At 34.9% G+C, this 16,835-nt stretch overlaps 1 protein-coding gene across 2 annotated transcripts; it reads right to left on the reverse strand.

The window, feature by feature from the left end:
* Positions 1-4,233: 4,233 nt before the first annotated feature.
* LOC133175765 (cleavage and polyadenylation specificity factor subunit 3-like) lies at positions 4,234-16,719 on the reverse strand. Of its 2 annotated transcripts, XM_061310876.1 has the most exons (17): positions 16,623-16,719; positions 14,479-14,542; positions 14,055-14,152; positions 13,055-13,183; positions 11,228-11,312; positions 10,956-11,048; positions 10,530-10,619; positions 9,638-9,788; positions 8,636-8,811; positions 8,051-8,209; positions 7,599-7,745; positions 7,066-7,218; positions 6,539-6,647; positions 5,952-6,145; positions 5,437-5,524; positions 5,016-5,179; positions 4,234-4,558 (listed from the first exon to the last, which is right to left on the reverse strand). In XM_061310876.1, the coding sequence occupies exons 1-17, from the start codon at positions 16,685-16,687 to the stop codon at positions 4,463-4,465; spliced, it is 2,061 nt and encodes a 686-aa protein (XP_061166860.1). In that variant the 5' UTR covers positions 16,688-16,719; the 3' UTR covers positions 4,234-4,462. The 2 variants fall into 2 exon arrangements, with proteins under 2 accessions (XP_061166860.1, XP_061166861.1); XM_061310877.1 differs by lacking the exons at positions 4,234-4,558; positions 5,016-5,179; positions 5,437-5,524 and adding an exon at positions 5,623-5,754.
* Between the last annotated feature and the right edge of the window lie 116 nt (positions 16,720-16,835).

Consider the following 16,835-nt stretch of genomic DNA (forward strand, 5'->3'; position numbering starts at 1 on the left):
ATTTTAATGACTTATTTCAGGAGAATCATACGTCATATGGGGAAAGAAAACATGTCCCTCTGTGAATGGTACTCATACTGTGTATAGTGGTAAGATGCTTTTTTCTTCTTCAAGCTTCCTTTAGGTAGCCTCTTGAAACAGGTTTGATTGTATTAACGTGCAAATTTAATGGTTAAACTTACTTCAAAAATTGAAGAAAATAATTAACAAACATCCTCAAATGCGCCAGGAAAGTATTTAGCACTTTTTCCTTTGATTGACGGCGAACTCGTAAGATATTTCTGTGTTTGTATCGTTCATATATGTAGTTTTAAGGATTGAAAATGGCCAAATATGCATAAATACATGAAAATGTTCTTAAGTCCTTCAGAACGCTAGAATTAAAACAGTCTCATATCAACCACATAATTTTTTTTAGTATGTGTATCTTATTTTCAGGAATATCAGCAGGAAGACAATTTCATTATCATGGAAGCGGAATCAATACGTTATGCATGCCACACAATCCCGACCCTACCCCTTCCGACTTTCCAACTTCGTACCAAAATGTCAATGGAGATTTATTCGGTACTATCTTTGGTGCAGAATACGAATTCACCTACAAAGGCGTTGCCATCAACGACGATGTTCCTTGTGCTCTGTGTTTGGCTTCACGCGCCTCCTCCGTAGCAATGATCCCCGCCAAAACATCATGTCCAACAGGTTGGTCCACTCAGTATACGGGAGTATTGACTTCCGGTTCCGATTATGCTAGTCATTATGGGACAGAATATTTGTGCGTCGATGTCAATCCAGACTTCTTGACGGAAGGATCACGTCTGTATGATTACAATGGAAAACTATTCTACCCAGTGCGAGCTGTTTGCGGGTCATTACCTTGTCCACCATACAAAAGTCAGCAAACCGTCTCTTGTGTGGTGTGCTCTATATAGCGTCTTGCCAAATCTTATATGTGATATGGATTGATAAAGAATGTTTCTCTTTCTGGAGTTTTGTCATTTCTAATTGTCTCTTAACTTTTCCAACCCTTAAAGTTTGATAAGAGACATGTATAATATTTATATCCGCACTCTCAGAAAGAAAGTTTGGGTATATTGTTGTTATCTCGGTCCGTCCGTCTGTCAAACTTTCTTCTTCCTGTTATTCCTCTTACAATTTAACCAGTAATCAATTTATCTTTTGGATTATGTTACACTGTATATAGGTGATGTCCTGTAGATGTGCAATAAGGTTTCGGCGTTTTCATTTTCATCCTGGGGGCCGAATGGGAGTTAAAAAACAAAGGTTTTTTTTCTATAAAACCTGGTTCCCAAAACTCCTCTTCCATTTTATGCAGTTGCCAATCATCTTTTGCAAGATGATTGGTGGTGTCCTGTAGATGTGCAAGAAGGTTTCATTAATTTAAATTTTTACCTAGGGGTCAAAGGGGGGGGGGGGGGTCGAAAGCGACGTTTTTAGGTCTCCTTGGTCACTCAGGTGACCTTTTGCTATCTCTTTTAGTCCTTCATTGTGCGACGTGCGTTGTTCTTAAACGTTTGAATAAATTCATCTACTTTTCTTGAACCATTGAACCAAATTCAACCAATTTTGGCAAATACACGAAGCATCAGTGGGTGAAGGGGTACAAAAATTGTGAATTTAATGGTCCCCGTCCCCATGGGGCTTGAGGGGTGGGGCTTAAACCATCAAAATTGGTGCTATCTTTTAAAATCTTCTTTACTCCTGAACATCATTTGTACAATTGTTGTTGTAATTGTAATAAGCATTGAGATTTCTACCAGAATTGTGAAATTCATGGCCCAGGGCAGGGGTACTGGAGTAAAGGCAAAGAATATGCATAAATTCTTTAAAATCTTCTTCTCTCCCTTTATATTTCAAAGATAAACTAGGTGCATGTTATGATGAGCAAGGGTGCCTTTTTTGAAATTGTGAAATTTGTGTCCCCAGGGTCAGGGGTTGGTAGGGTGGGGATTCTATTAATTGAATAGTGAAAAATGCATTATTTATTTATATCCTTTTTCTCTGCTCCTAGGTATTAAACAGATAACTAAATGCATAGTTAAAATGTGCAAAGATGCCTCTTCCAATATTCTGAATTTTATGGCCCCTAGGCTAGGGGTTCTCGTGTTAGAGTGGAGTTCTAATGATTATATCGTTAAAATATGTCAGTATAACAAGATAACTAACGAGATAATTAACCCTTTATAACGAGATTATAACCCAGGCTCTAGGAATGTTGCAGTGTAGACGAAATTTGCATTATATGCTGTGGGTACTGTATACAGGGAAATTTTCACCCCCGTTTTTTTTTTTATTTTCTCCCCTTTCACTCTCGTCGCATGTGAACGAATTTAAAACTGGGCAAATTCAAAGTAAACAAGCTTATCTCTTTAACACATCTGTGTCTGGGCAAATTTGATACGGGGCAAAATTGTTTGAAAGTTTAAAAGGGCGAAAATAACATGGGGCTAAAATAACCTCGTATACAGTTTTTCATAATGATGGGTTTTGCATTATATGCTTCGGGTATTTCAATACGATAAGATGGTTTTGCATTATATGCTGTAGCTACTTCATCATGATGAGGTGGTTTTTCATTGTTTCTTGTGGGCACTACATTATAATGAGGTGATTTTTCATTATTATATACTATTGGTATTTCATTTTGATGAAGTGGTTTTGCATTATATAAGTACAAGCAATGTAAAACCTCCTCTTAATAATGAAATACCTACAGCGTATAATGGAAAAACCACCCAATCATAATGAAGACCCATCAAATAAGGAAGTTATAGCATTCCATAAAAGGCTATTCTATCTGTTGCAAGCTACATGTGTTTGCGTGTCATTGCTTTGTCCACCATACAAAACCAAGCAAACTGCAATAAAATATTTTCCATCTTATGTAGTGTTGATCTTATCACAGATTTCAGTTTTAAAAACGCTTGCAAATGGCTTAAAACATCATTTTTTCTAACCAAGCTCAGTTATATTAGGAAAAAAATCAAACAGAAAGCAATAGCTAGGTAAAGAATGTTGAAAGAATCTACTTGCCATAGTTAATGGACTTGAACACCGATTACATAATTTTAGAGTTTATAGGTCGACAACATAATCAATAAACAATTTCACACATTAGATTTATGATATCCATTGTATTTTTCCATCTTCCTGATTTTAAGAAGCCTTTAAAATAAGGGACTATTTCGAAAAAAAAAAGTGAAACTAAAATTTCCATAAGCATTATTATATTCTTTTTCAAAAACTTTATGATATAATAAATGATGCTTAAAATAATACATGTATCCCTACGACTAGTATCATAAAAATTATATTCTACACCCTCAATCAAGAGTTAAAGGAGCTGTGCCTTTTTATACATAAACAATTCAATGCGGAATCAACATTTATATAGATTTTGGACAAAACTGACATCATTAAATTATAGACTCTTTGATATTAATTTTGAAAATATGTTTCTTCAATTTCAAATAAAAATGGGTGCAGATTAAGTCTCCATATAATGATTGATATATTTACCCATCTATAATCCACGGCACTGTAAAAATTTTTAACCATTTATGGATTGAAGTCCTTCGTTTGTTATGCAATAAATTTCCTGTACCGTTTACAATGGAGCAATAAACATCACTAGCAGTTCAATTTATGATCTAAGCTTCCAGGAGTGTGTAGTTTTGTCATTTTTAAATCAAAAAGTGCTTAGCAATCAGAGTTCAAAAAGTAGAAATAATTTGTAAAATTTGTTACCCAAGACATTTAACCTGAAAGAGCATACAGGGAGGTGGTTATTTAAGATATATTGGTCTACTCGGCAGGTTGGGTGATCTAATTCTAGGTTCTATGATCTAATTCTGTGCTTGTAAATTATGGAAAGAGTTTCATATTAAAATTGGTTATATTTTTCTTGTGACAGTTTAATTGGTGGTTTCCACAAGATTGTCCTATTACAATAATTGTCCCAATTTTAAAAGCCTTTAAAGTGATTTGCAGAAGTTAAAAATTAAAATGTATTTTATTATTCAAGACTTTGCCATACTTTATCCAATGCAAAAGACTCCTCTCCCAGTCCACCAACAAACTGCACAAAAATGTTAATTCCCTTTTAAAATCAAAACAGTTTTTTAAGTCACTTAAATAATTAAAGATGTTTTCAGATGTAAATTGTTTATTGTCAGCATCATCTAAATTTCAGGAAATAAAAATCTGAAAAAATAAAAATTCTGCAAATTTTATTGCAGACATTCTGACAAGAGAAATCAATTTGTCATATATCTGTACCATACACAGAATGTGTATCCCCCAAAAAACATTCTTGTATTTCAATTAAACACACAGGAAGCAAGGTCACTAAAACAGGAACTTTGCTGAATGGTCCAAGATTAGATAGAGAGCCTGCTCTCTGGTCAGTTTGAGTCCATCACTGTATAAGATGTGGTCACTGTCAGCCTGTTTGTTTGACGGGAGCTATGGCCTGGTACAGGTTTTTAACAGCAGTTTGTAATACTTGACGCAATTCTTCATCGTCACACCTCACCTCCTTAAATAAGAATTTGTTTAGGTAATTTATCAGAACAAAGAATATTGCCTAAATATAAACCAGCAATAATAGAATTTTACAAAAAATAAAGATTCATGTTGGGGTCAGTTCTATGTATGTAAAATGAGACAAAGAAAGGGGGGGGTCTGCACAATTATCCATTGGAGCTAATTTCTGAATGTGACTTAAAATGGTTACCTCAAATTTTGTGCAACTTTGAAAAGCATACACAATGTGTTAACACTCTGAAATGTGCACAATTTTCTAAAATGAGAATGATTATAGAAAGATATTAGTCAAATCTGTCTGTATCACATTTCAAGTGTGTGTGCAGTCTGTGTGCAGTCACAAAGACTTAAATCTGTCTATTTCTAGTGAAATCCAGTTCTTTTTTTCTAAAGTCCTCATTTACATGCATATCATCTGCAGAAATTGCCAAAGTATAACAACAGCTTACCAGTGAGTCAACATTGACAGTGGCAATCTTCTCGTCCACTGTGACAGTCACCATGTTGTTTCTGATCATCTTGCTGATTCCCTCACTGCCAAACATGTCTGTTAACATCTCCAACAGGCACTCCTGTACATGGGACTTGTCTACAACCAGTGGGGGCGGTACACCTATCAAAAGTTTAGATTCATAAATATTAAAGAAAGTGCAAAATCTGCTGGTGAGCTACAGAAATATTTTTTGTGAAAAGAAATGTCAAAATACAGAAATTTTCTCAATGGTGAATTTAGTTTCAATAAGAAGGGTAGAATACTTCTAATGCATTTTATACAGACATGGTCTCTCTAACTTCACCATATGGTATTAATTTGCACAAGATCTATATGTGTACATGTATACTGAAGGTCTGCACAAAAATTCTACTTACTTTTTTGAGGCATGGGGTCACTCTCTGCCCTCAATACTACAGTCACCACAGCATCAGCATACATATCTGTCACAGGATTGGCTACCCACTGTAATGAACAAACATTTGTAACAGCATTAATTTACAGCATCAGCATACATATCTGTCACAGGATTGGCTACCCACTGTAATAAAACAAACATTTGTAACAGCATTAATTTACAGCATCAGCATACATATCCATCACAGGATTGGCTACCCACTGTAATAAAACAAACACTTGTAACAGCATTAATTTACAGCATCAGCATACATATCAGTCACAGGATTGGCTACCCACTATAATGAAACAAACTTTGTAATAGCATTAACTTTACAGCATACCTGACAATATGAATTTCTTTGTTAATACTAAGAAATTGCAACTTATATTTGTCCTCATATTAGGTTTCCACAAATTCATACATTAACTTATTTTTTTTCTCTAAGTCATTTTTTAAAAGTAATATCAAAGTCTAGTTTCCATTCTACTTTACCTCAATAATGACCATCTTTGGTTCAATGACGAGGAAGACAGACTTAAATATCCTCAGTGTTGGTTTGTCTGCCTTCTCCATGTGTTCAATGTCTGAGGACAGCTGGTTAAGGTAGTACTTGAGTAACGCCACAGTCCCGGTGTACGCGATACTCAGTCTCTGGGTTACAGTACTCATAGCTAGGTCAGTGTAATCTGTTAGATACACATCATTACATTAAGATAGAGGAATCACTTGAAGTGTGTGATGAACAGTATGTACCAGTGTATATATTGTTAATCACTTTTGTGAGAATTTGAATATAAGACGATTATTAAGTTTAATTCCTTATCATAGGATTGATGCACAAAAATTAGATGTATAACTCGAAAATACACAAAAAGTGTTACCAACTCATAATACATCACAGAATATATGGGATTAACATTTTCTGAAACAACAGTTTTAAAAAATGACTCCCAAATTAAAACTATGGTTTTTATTCAAGTCAAATGCAAAACTAAATTCCTATTATAAGTCTGAATAAAATTATCAGGTTTTTTTCCCAATGATTTTAATTTTAATTTCAAAACCTTCTGTAGCCTTACTTGAGAGATCAGTGGGAGCCATTATGTGATAATTAAAGTTTCTTTTGACCAGTATCCCTGAGATTCTCTGATCCTGTTTTGGCTTTTCTGAGGCAAGACTTCCAACAATCTGCAGATGAAGTACTCAAAAATAAGTAGTGTAAACAAGCAAAAGTTATTACTTCCACTCCATCCTTACACACTTTCAATACTGCAATATCTAACTAGGGTAAAATCACGTACTGTGGAATCATCATTGTTTGTGGGGGATCAATGTTCGTGGATTTCGTGGGTAACCCTTACCCACGAATTTACATCCCCACGAACAACTACTTTGTCAATGTACTGATTAATTAGATCAACCAAATAAACGAGCTGCCCACGAAATTACATCCCCACGAACCAATAAAATTTTGCTTGCCCACGAACATTGACCCCCATGAATTTAAATGATTCCACAGTATAGCAGTCAATCTGTCAACATGAGCAAACTCAGAGATGGATATCTGATATTTTTTAGCATATAAAGAACTTTGCATTTCATGTACCTTTGCCATTTTTTCTCCTCTGAAGTGCAGTTCCACAGCCACTGTGTTCCTGGGGTTGTGGACATTCATTTGATATTCTGTGTCATCTTCATACTCCCGAATCAATGCTGCCTTCAGACGGGACATTTCATTCTGTTCTCCATGTACAAGCACCTGTCAAGATAGGTACATGTATAAAATGCAGAAAGTTTCCAACTTATTCTCAAAATTGATAAAATGTTATGTTCATAAATATCAAGCTGTTTAAACCTCAACTGTGGCCATTTTGAATCCATCAATTTGACAGGGTTACAAGTAACAATACTGTAAACCAACTTTTTTTTTTCAAAATATCCGTGATTTTTTTTTTCTTCTTTCAATTGCAAATATTTCTTGCCAGAAACCATTTATTTTACTGTGTACATTTTTTATGTACTTTGTCCCTTCAGTCATGAAAATTAATAGTCGCAGATTAATTTCAAACTGACATATTGTGATTTAAAGTTGTCCCAAATATTGCTTGGTTTACAGTAATCTGTGAATGAACTACATACCACATGAGCTGGTTTAAGGGCTCGGAGGAATTCACTGGTCTGTTTATAATCGGTGTGAGCAGAAAATGATATGTAATCTACAGAACACTTCAGGGGTAGCTTCTGTCCAGACATTGTTACAATCTCATCAGGTTCTGACAAAATATGCTACAAAGAAAGTTTTAAAAATTTACAATGACTACTACTTTGATTGTAAAGATAAATGTATTGCTAGAATTTCAACTCTAATAACATCTCTGATGTAATTTAATCTTTAAATGAAATAAAAATTTGCACAGAGTTTGTGAAAAACAAAATGTGACCCTATTTAACACTGCCATTTTTTTAAAAAATGTATATAACTTTTACCTTTACTATTATTGTACCACATTCACTAGAATGCTCTTCATTCTATGATACAACCTTTTCTTTTGCCTGTATACCAGCTTTACATCTATAACAACAGTACTTACCTTGGCTAGGGTTCCCTCCACACAGTAACCTGCTATGATACAGCCATTTCTTTTGTCTGTACACCAGCTCTCAAACAATTCTCTGGAAAGACCACTCTGCATCATTCCAGGGCTGGCCAAGACCACAGAGGGCCCAATGTCTTCAAAGTGCTCCATACTCTACAATCAAAATACAAGTCCAGTTGAAACATGCTGTATTTTTAAAAATTACACAAACATTACAGTCGCAAGTATCACTGACCAAAATAATTCAGTTGTTAAAGAAACATATAGAGTCAAACCTTGATATAAAGGCAAGACTGTTTATTAAAAAAAAACAAACAAACAATAACTGAAACTTCAGAGTTCTTGATATAAAAGTTACCTGTATTCACAACAAAATCTAGACCACTAACACTTACATACCTCCAGGTATTCGATTTTTCAATGTACATGCAACAAAGTTAAACTGTTATAAATCTATTTTAAATTCTTTTTTATTTACTCGTGTAGCACTATTGATGAAAAAATACACAGCTGTTGATCAAAATATATATTCTTTTTGATAAACATATATAAAAATATTGTTTTTCCATGGATAATTACCTTTAAGTTTGATATATGTTTGAACACAAAAGGGTTGCTGATGTTAATTTGTCTTCGGATCTTCTCATTCATGGCATTGATGTAAGTTTGGTATACACTCATACATTTCTTTGCCAGAGATGATGCATAGTAGATTGGAATGTCATGTAACTCAGGATGGTTGCTCCAATACTCATCTTATAAAAAAAAATAGTGTCTTTCAGTTCAAAACTTTGCTTATTTATTTCTAAACTCACAATACTAAGTACAGTCAAACTTTGTTATCTACAACTCAATGGGACTGAGAAAAAAAACTTTGAGATATCCATGGGTTCAAGATATTGAGAGTACATGTAATAGCATACTTGATTCTGACCATCCGGCGCACCTGGGTAAACCGGCGATGACTGGCAACACACTTGATTCTGAGCCAGTATTGCGCACACATCAAGCCTGGTGAGCCGAATGAGCTGGAAAAATTTGATAGGCTCGGGTGGCTTCAACATGGCGTCCTTGGGGATAATAGTGTTGAAAGTTGATTGTTTTAAGACGTGAAGCTTTTGATCGAGGTACGCTTGTGAAATGAACATATTTGCAAAAAGTGTAGTCCTTTTCTATGCTAGGTAACATTTTACGATAGAAATACAATATTTCTATTACTTTACATGAGCCTGTTCACTTGATTCTAAGAGCGTACCGGGGTTTACCCGGCTTAGTTCGGCTCGGCCGAATTCTATCACAATCAAGTATGCTATAAAAAACTTATGGAAAAAGGGCTTGGGACTTTCCAATCACTTCGACATATCCATTGTATTCGTGATATCTGTGTTGGAGATACCGAAGTTCAACTGCATATTTCAAATTTTACATACATGTACATGATTAGGTAGCACTAAAACATAAATGAATTTCATCTTTTTGTGATTATGCATCATCACAATATTTATTCAGTAAATGTAATTTGTATATTCAATAAACAGAAACCATCTCTCATTCAAAGTCTGCAAAAAATGATACACTAACCTAGTATGAGCAGTAACTCCTGGGCTCTTCCAAGTGCAAACACAGGTATCAAACACCTGCCACCCCTACTAACGATGTCGTGGACCAGTCCAGTGAATCTGGCTTCTCGGTCCTCTCTCTTCTCATGAATATGAGTACCGTATGTGGACTCCTGAAATGCAGGATAGAATAGGATGTCAATGTGCTACTTGAAAATCTGATAAATGAAAATTTCACCCTTCTTAATTTAACTTGATGCTGTCTAGGTACCGAAATATCATCTTTAAGTTTTATGCTAGTAGGTGTAAAAATAGTATAAATCTAAATTTACAGAAAACTGCCATTCAGTGTTGATAAAATGTACTGTAAATCAATGTTTTATTCTCAAGAACTTTATTTTTTAATTATGCCAGACATTCTCTTCTCAAAAATTTTATTCTCAAAAACAATTGTATTATCAAAGAATACATGTACATGTACAACAATGACCTAGCTGAATTGATGAAAATTTTATCTCACTATTTACCAAATAACTATCTCACAAAAATTAGATATTTTTTTATCTACAGTACATGAACTGGAAGTGCACATAAGGCCTGCTGAATTATCTTAGATAACTTTCTTACAACATTTGCCTGAAGCATTCTCCTCATGCAAAAGAATTATGAAATGGAAAAGCACTGCAAAATTGCTGGTGAATATAAATGTTTACAATTTTTATCCTTTTTATCTCATCAGCCATTTGAAAAATATTACTTGCTTTTAATATTTATTTATACACGTTAATTTGTGCACTTTAAGATCTGTCATATCTAATGATTGTGCGCCATGAAAAGTTTCAAGTTCTGTTGGGAAAGCTTATGAAATCTGAATTTAGTTCTTAAAATTTATTGAACAGAAACATATAACTTACAACAATAACAACATCTGGGTGAATTTTTGGGATCTCAGCAGCCATTAAATGTCTGTCCTCCTGTCTGGAGAAGTCACCAGTGTATAAAACCTGAAAAAGCAGACAAGAAAATTACCAGTATAACATAAAAGAAAATACAAGTACTTAAATTAATAAATGGGTCATTTAGCTATGGTGAAAGGTGTGTAAAATAAACGCTCTTCTGCTGCATGCAAAAAATCTTTTTGAAAATGAAACAAAAAAATTGCTAGTTTTATATGGAAAGTTCATTATAAAATCTTGTTGGCTTTTAAAGATGTCACGTGATTGAACTTGGAGCATACAAATGCTTTTTTTTCATACTTAACACAGACTGAATCTCCCTCTTTTTCATCACAATAGGTTAACATGTATATGGAGTTAATTGATATCTTAATGATGCCTTACCCTGACCCCAGCAATCTCTATCATAAACATGGCTGCTCCTAAAACATGGCCTGCTGTGTAACACCAGAATTTGATTCCGTTGACATCTACTTCCTGTAAAAATTTCAAAATCAATTTCATAATAATAAGTGGTACAAGTAATAAATTAATGAAAGCAAAAAAAGTCATAACACTTCATTTTTTTTTTTGTTTCAATAATAAGCTTTAAGTAATTAACTCATGACAAGAAATTTAATAAAAGTTAGCTATCTGTAGAAGTCATTAGGTACTACCTGGTGAAAATTAATTGTTTCTATTTTGTCCATGCTGTTTTCTATATCACTCTCTGTATAGAGCATGTCTTCAGTGGCAATATTACTAGAACAAAATAACATGAAAATGAACAAGAGGCCCATGGGCCACATCGCTCACCTGAGTAACTTTGGCCATGCTGTTCTTTACCAGATTTCCCCCCTTTTAATATACCTATTGTGGCCCCGCCCTACCCCAGGGGAACAAAATTTGAACAATTTAGAATCTACACTACCTCTGGATGCTTCCAAATATGTCTCAGCTTTATTGGTCCAGTGGTTCTTGAAAAGAAGATTTTTTAAGATTTTTCTTATATATTTCAATGTAAAACTTGGATTCCCTATTGTGTCCCGCCCTACCCCCGGGGGTCAAGATTTGAATAATTTAGAATCTACACTACCCCAGGATGCTTCCTTGTAAGTTTCAGCTTTTCTGGCCCAGTGGTTCTTGAGAAGAAGATTTTTAAAGATTTTTCTTCTGTATGTCAATGTAAAACTTGAATTCCCTATTATGTCCCCGCCCTACCCCCGGGGGTCATGATTTAAACAATTTAGAATCTACACTACCTCAGGATGCTTCCATATAAGTTTCAACTTTTCTGGCCCAGTGGTTCTTGAGAAGAAGATTTTTTAAGATTTTTCCTATATATTTCAATGTCAAACTTGGATTCCCTACTGTGGCCCCGCCCTACCCCCGGGGGTCATGATTTGAACAATTTAGATTCTACACTACCCCAGGATGCTTCCATATAAGTTTCAGTATTTCTGGCCCAGTGGTTCTGGAGAAGAAGATTTTTTAAGATTTTTCCTATATATTTCAATATCAAACTTGGATTCCCTATTGTGGCCCCGCCCTACCCCCGGGGGTCATGATTTGAACAATTTAGATTCTAAACTACCCCAGAATGCTTCCATATAAGTTTCAGTATTTCTGGCCCAGTGGTTCTTGAGAAGAAGATTTTTTAAGATTTTCCTATATATTTCAATGTCAAACTTGGATTCCCTATTGTGGCCCCGCCCTACCCCCGGGGGTCATGATTTGAACAATTTAGATTCTACACTACCTCAGGATGCTTCCATTTAAGTTTCAGCTTTTCTGGCCCAGTGGTTCTTGAGAAGAAGATTTTTTAAGATTTTTCCTATATATTTCAATGTCAAACTTGGATTCCCTATTGTGGCCCCGCCCTTCCCCCGGGGGTCATGATTTGAATAATTTAGAATCTACACTACCTCAGGATGCTTCCATATAAGTTTCAGCTTTTCTGGCCCAGTGGTTCTTGAGAAGAAGATTTTTTAAGATTTTTCTTATGTATTTCAATGTAAAACTTGGATTCCCTATTGTGGCCCCGCCCTACCCCCGGGGGTCATGATTTTAACAATTTAAAATCTACACTACCCCAGGATGTTTCCACATAAGTTTCAGCTTTTCTGGCCCAGTGGTTCTTAAGAAGAAGATTTTTTAATGACCCCACCCTATTTTTGTCTTTTCTTGATTATCTCCCCTTGTAAGGGGACTTGGCCCTTTATTTTAACAATTTACACTCCCCTTCACCAAAGGATACTTTGTACCAAGTTTGGTTAAAATTGGCCCAGTGGTTCTTGAGAAGAAGTTGAAAATGTGAAAAGTTTACAGACGGACGGACAGACGGACGGACGGACGGACGGACAGACGGACGGACGACGGACAACGGGTGATCAGAAAAGCTCACTTGAGCTTTCAGCTCAGGTGAGCTAAAAACTGACAGAGTTGTCTCCCATTTAATCTGCACAATAAGTCCAAATTTATAAATTATTTGATGTATCATCTACCTAACTTTCACATAATCTGATAACAACCATCTGTAGATAGCTTTGGAGGCATGTGTCATGAAACATCGACCTTTAAACTGTGTTTTCTCCAAAAAGTAAGGCAAGGCCCCACAATGGTCAAGGTGGAAGCTAAAAATTCAATGTACATGCATATTATACGAAGCATTACATGTTTTGGAATTTCATGCTGTCAGTCAAATGACAGTATTTAAAATGGTTGAAAACTTTTTGATTAAGCATATTGTGTATTGACTCAAATAAATTAAAGATGACAACTACAAAGTATACATGTTAAAGGTGCTTAGACACAGATTTGAAGTTAATATTTTCTCAAATTTTCTGTATAATATCACGACTTACATATTGCAATAGCATTTCACACGAAAATATAATTAAAAACTTATTTTATCTGGAAATTATTGGAACTACGAATTTCTGGACGCGTTTGATTAACACATCCTTGCACTTTCACAAATTTTATCTTTATCCTTAATATTTAAAAAAAGAAGCGATTTTGTTGTGTATTAATGAAAAACATTACATCTATAATCCAGAAAACTCAGCGTAGAAATGTGCGAAAGCAAACCCCCTCACTAATATCGTCAGTCCGTGCTCAGTGTTGTGTACAGAGTTTAACAAATTGAATACACCCGTGAAACGTAAACTGTTTTTGTAAACAGGGCACGAGCTCTGTTATTTTTAATGTTTACGATTCACCGAGTGTGTTCAATTGTTAAAGTCTGCACATTTAAACTTAAGTCATTCAGTGCGGATTTCATTCAGTATGGTTGACCTGATGACAATAAAGGACAACATTCTGCCTTTCGACTGGCAAAACTTTCTCATGGGTTTTTTAAATAAAAATCGAAGTTTTTAGAGTTTGAAGCGAGGCACTGAGGAATTAATGGCAGCTCGTTAGGTCCCTTCTCCCCCATTACTGTATTAGACTATATACCCGATTTTGCAAAGATTGTCTCAAGTCCCTATGCACAGTACTTACTGACTAATAAGGAGCAGATCAACTTCTTCAACTTCTACCAAATCCAAGAAGGGCAGAGAGGCGAAGCCATTCAGTCCTGGGTGTATACCACAGTCAAGCTATGAAAATCACGTTAGCAATTGAAAAATTAAAGATATGAAAACTTTTTCTTCTTCAATTTTAACTTCTATTAAATTACTGAAATCAGTTTCTATTTAATGGCAGATAGTTAAGAAACAACACATATCTGTGCAAAATGCGAAACAAACATTTCAACTGAAACTATGAAAACTTTTTCTTCTTCAAATCTAACTTCTATTAAATTACTGAAATCAGGTTACTACAGCTTCTATTTAATGGCAGATAGTTAAGAAACAACACATTTCTGTTTCTGTGCAAAATGCGAAACAAACATTTACTTCTGATGTTTGAATTCTAACATTACCATGATCTTTTTGCCTTTAAATTCAAGCAGGTGGCAAGATCTTCCAACCTCTTGTCCTGAACCCCTAATTAAATGAAAAAGGAAATCAATCAAACCATAGATGTATACACTTAAGTATATCATCCCTGATCAAACATATAAACCATATTGTAAACTGCTAATGTACATCACTGTTTACATGGTGTAGTCTTAGATCTCCATAAAAAGTTGAAAACACAGTCTAATCTAATCTCAGCAAGATTCGTAGAGACTAAAAATTTTGGACAAACATCTCTTCCGAAGAAGGGCTGAAACGATTCACCAAAATATCGATATTGTTCAATATTACTGCTCAGTTCAATGTTGGATTCACTATCTCGATCTTCGGTTCGGTACGTTTTTTCATAATTGGGTTTGGTTACTCCTTGAAATAGATCGGGTTCAACTAGGGCTGTCACGAGTACCCAAAATAACCGAGAACCGCGGTCCAAGTTGTTCAGTTCGGTTCCGGTTCCATTTTTCTGGATTTCGGTTCGGGTCTGGTTTATATATTAGAGTCTGTTCAATACAAAAAATGGCGTCGAAATCAAAAGAATGATGACGAAAACAGTGATAAATAAACATCACATCTGAAATCTACTTCATTCCATGACAAAACACTTGTCATGAAGTATTAGATAATTATCAAAACGAGCAGGAATGGTCAGGTTGTGGCTAATAGTAGGTCAAGTCACAGATGTCTAGACGTTCGCATGGTTAAGACTTGTTTTCAATGTAAATTTAATGTAACAAATAAAAATTTTTCAAGTTAAATTCATGAAATTGAGGTTTAAAATAGATGTAAATAACCGACCCCAAAAAACCCGAAACCGAACCGAAAATTTTTGAACCGTGACAGCCCTAGGTTCAACCACATTTTAATAGTTTGGCACACACGAGGGAGAAAATTGTGACGGAGAAAGTTTCAGAGCAGGCTGCCACTTCTTGTATTGACACGAACAAAGTGCTGTTTTAATCTACAGAAGCACAAGTAGTGCTCTTTATTGTATCAACACCTTTTGCCTTTTGAAATCTGAATACACGTTTTCTTTAACCTTATGATTTGTTTCTTTTTTAAAATGTATCGTATTGAAAAAATTGAATTGTGACACAGGTATCGCGATACGTACCGTATCGTAGAGGGGGCGTTTCAGCCCTATTCCGAAGAGACGTCTGTCCAAAATTTTTGGTCTCGACGAATCTCGCTGAGATCAACAGGTCCAGTACAATCAGTACATTTAGCTACGTAGCTAAAATTACCCACCATAGCTTTATTTACCTACCTCAGGTAGCTTTATTTAGCTATTTCAAGGCAACTTTTTACAATTTTGCTTTTTATTTTAAAAGGACAAAATGACTACTAATATTTATTCTAGGTATTGTTTAAAAAGCAACCTAAAGCAGGGATAGTTTTAACATTGCTGCGTTTGAACACTTTTAAGGAAAATATGTATTCCATTGTTTGAGTAACTGTACACCACCTTGTGTGCAATGAGGCGTGGATAAGTATGGTTACTTCACATTGTGCTCATGTTAACCAAAACTGGTTTTCTTTGTTATTTCACTCAAGAAGTAACTGTTAGGTCACAAATTAATTGTTGGCTATAGCCCCAAAACTTCCAGAACTTTGATTGCAATTGTGCAGAAAAAGACACATCTCCAAGGATGATTTTTTCATGAATTGTTTTCAGATGAGTACCAAGTTGAAAATTATCACTGCATCAAAATGCAATTTTCTGCACTTTCTGCGAAAACTGCTAATTTAAAAAATAAGTTTGATTTAGTAGCTAAGTAAAGCTACTTCAGGTAGGTAAATAAAGCTATGTAGGTAATTCAAGCTACGTAGCTAAATCTAGTGATTGTACCAGACCTGATCAAGTCTAATCATGTTAATAGTTATTACAAAAACAGAACTATAGACTATGATTCGGGATCGATGAGCCAAAAAGAAAAGTTTTTTATTTTTTATTTTTTTTGGTGGTGGTGGTGATAGGGTACCGAACAGTGCATTTACTCTCCGGCTACAGACAAATGTACATGTATGAGGAAATTCGAAATGGCAAAGAAATAATCATTGCACAAAACTATAGATTCAAACAAGATCATATACTGTAAATGGAACTTACAAAGGTCTTATCAATAGAATGTCGTTTTCGTCAGCAGGGACCACTGTTTCCCCTGTCTTAGACATTTTATTTTAGTTTTATGATCTTTCAATTTTGCCGTTCTTTCGGCAAGCATACAAATATGCGATTTATGGATATTTCTGCCAAAGCGAAAGTACCCTCTATTATTTTTGCACATAATAATAATATGAACGTTCAGATACTGATTCAATA

The sequence above is a fragment of the Saccostrea echinata genome, unplaced genomic scaffold (assembly GCF_033153115.1).
Source record: "Saccostrea echinata isolate AGI-Se365-2 ecotype Australia unplaced genomic scaffold, CSIRO_AGI_Sech_v1 ptg000064l, whole genome shotgun sequence".
NCBI lineage: Eukaryota > Metazoa > Mollusca > Bivalvia > Ostreida > Ostreidae > Saccostrea > Saccostrea echinata.

Excerpts from the sequence above, each read along its gene's own strand:
- LOC133175765 (XM_061310876.1), bottom strand. The coding sequence starts at position 16,687 with ATGTCTAAGACAGGGGAAACAGTGGTCCCTGCTGACGAAAACGACATT. Across the intron at positions 14,543-16,622 it reads ATTCTATTGATAAGACCTTT|GGGTTCAGGACAAGAGGTTG; the intron begins GTAAGTTCCATT and ends TCATTTAATTAG. Across the intron at positions 6,648-7,065 it reads GAGGAGAAAAAATGGCAAAG|ATTGTTGGAAGTCTTGCCTC; the intron begins GTACATGAAATG and ends CTTCATCTGCAG.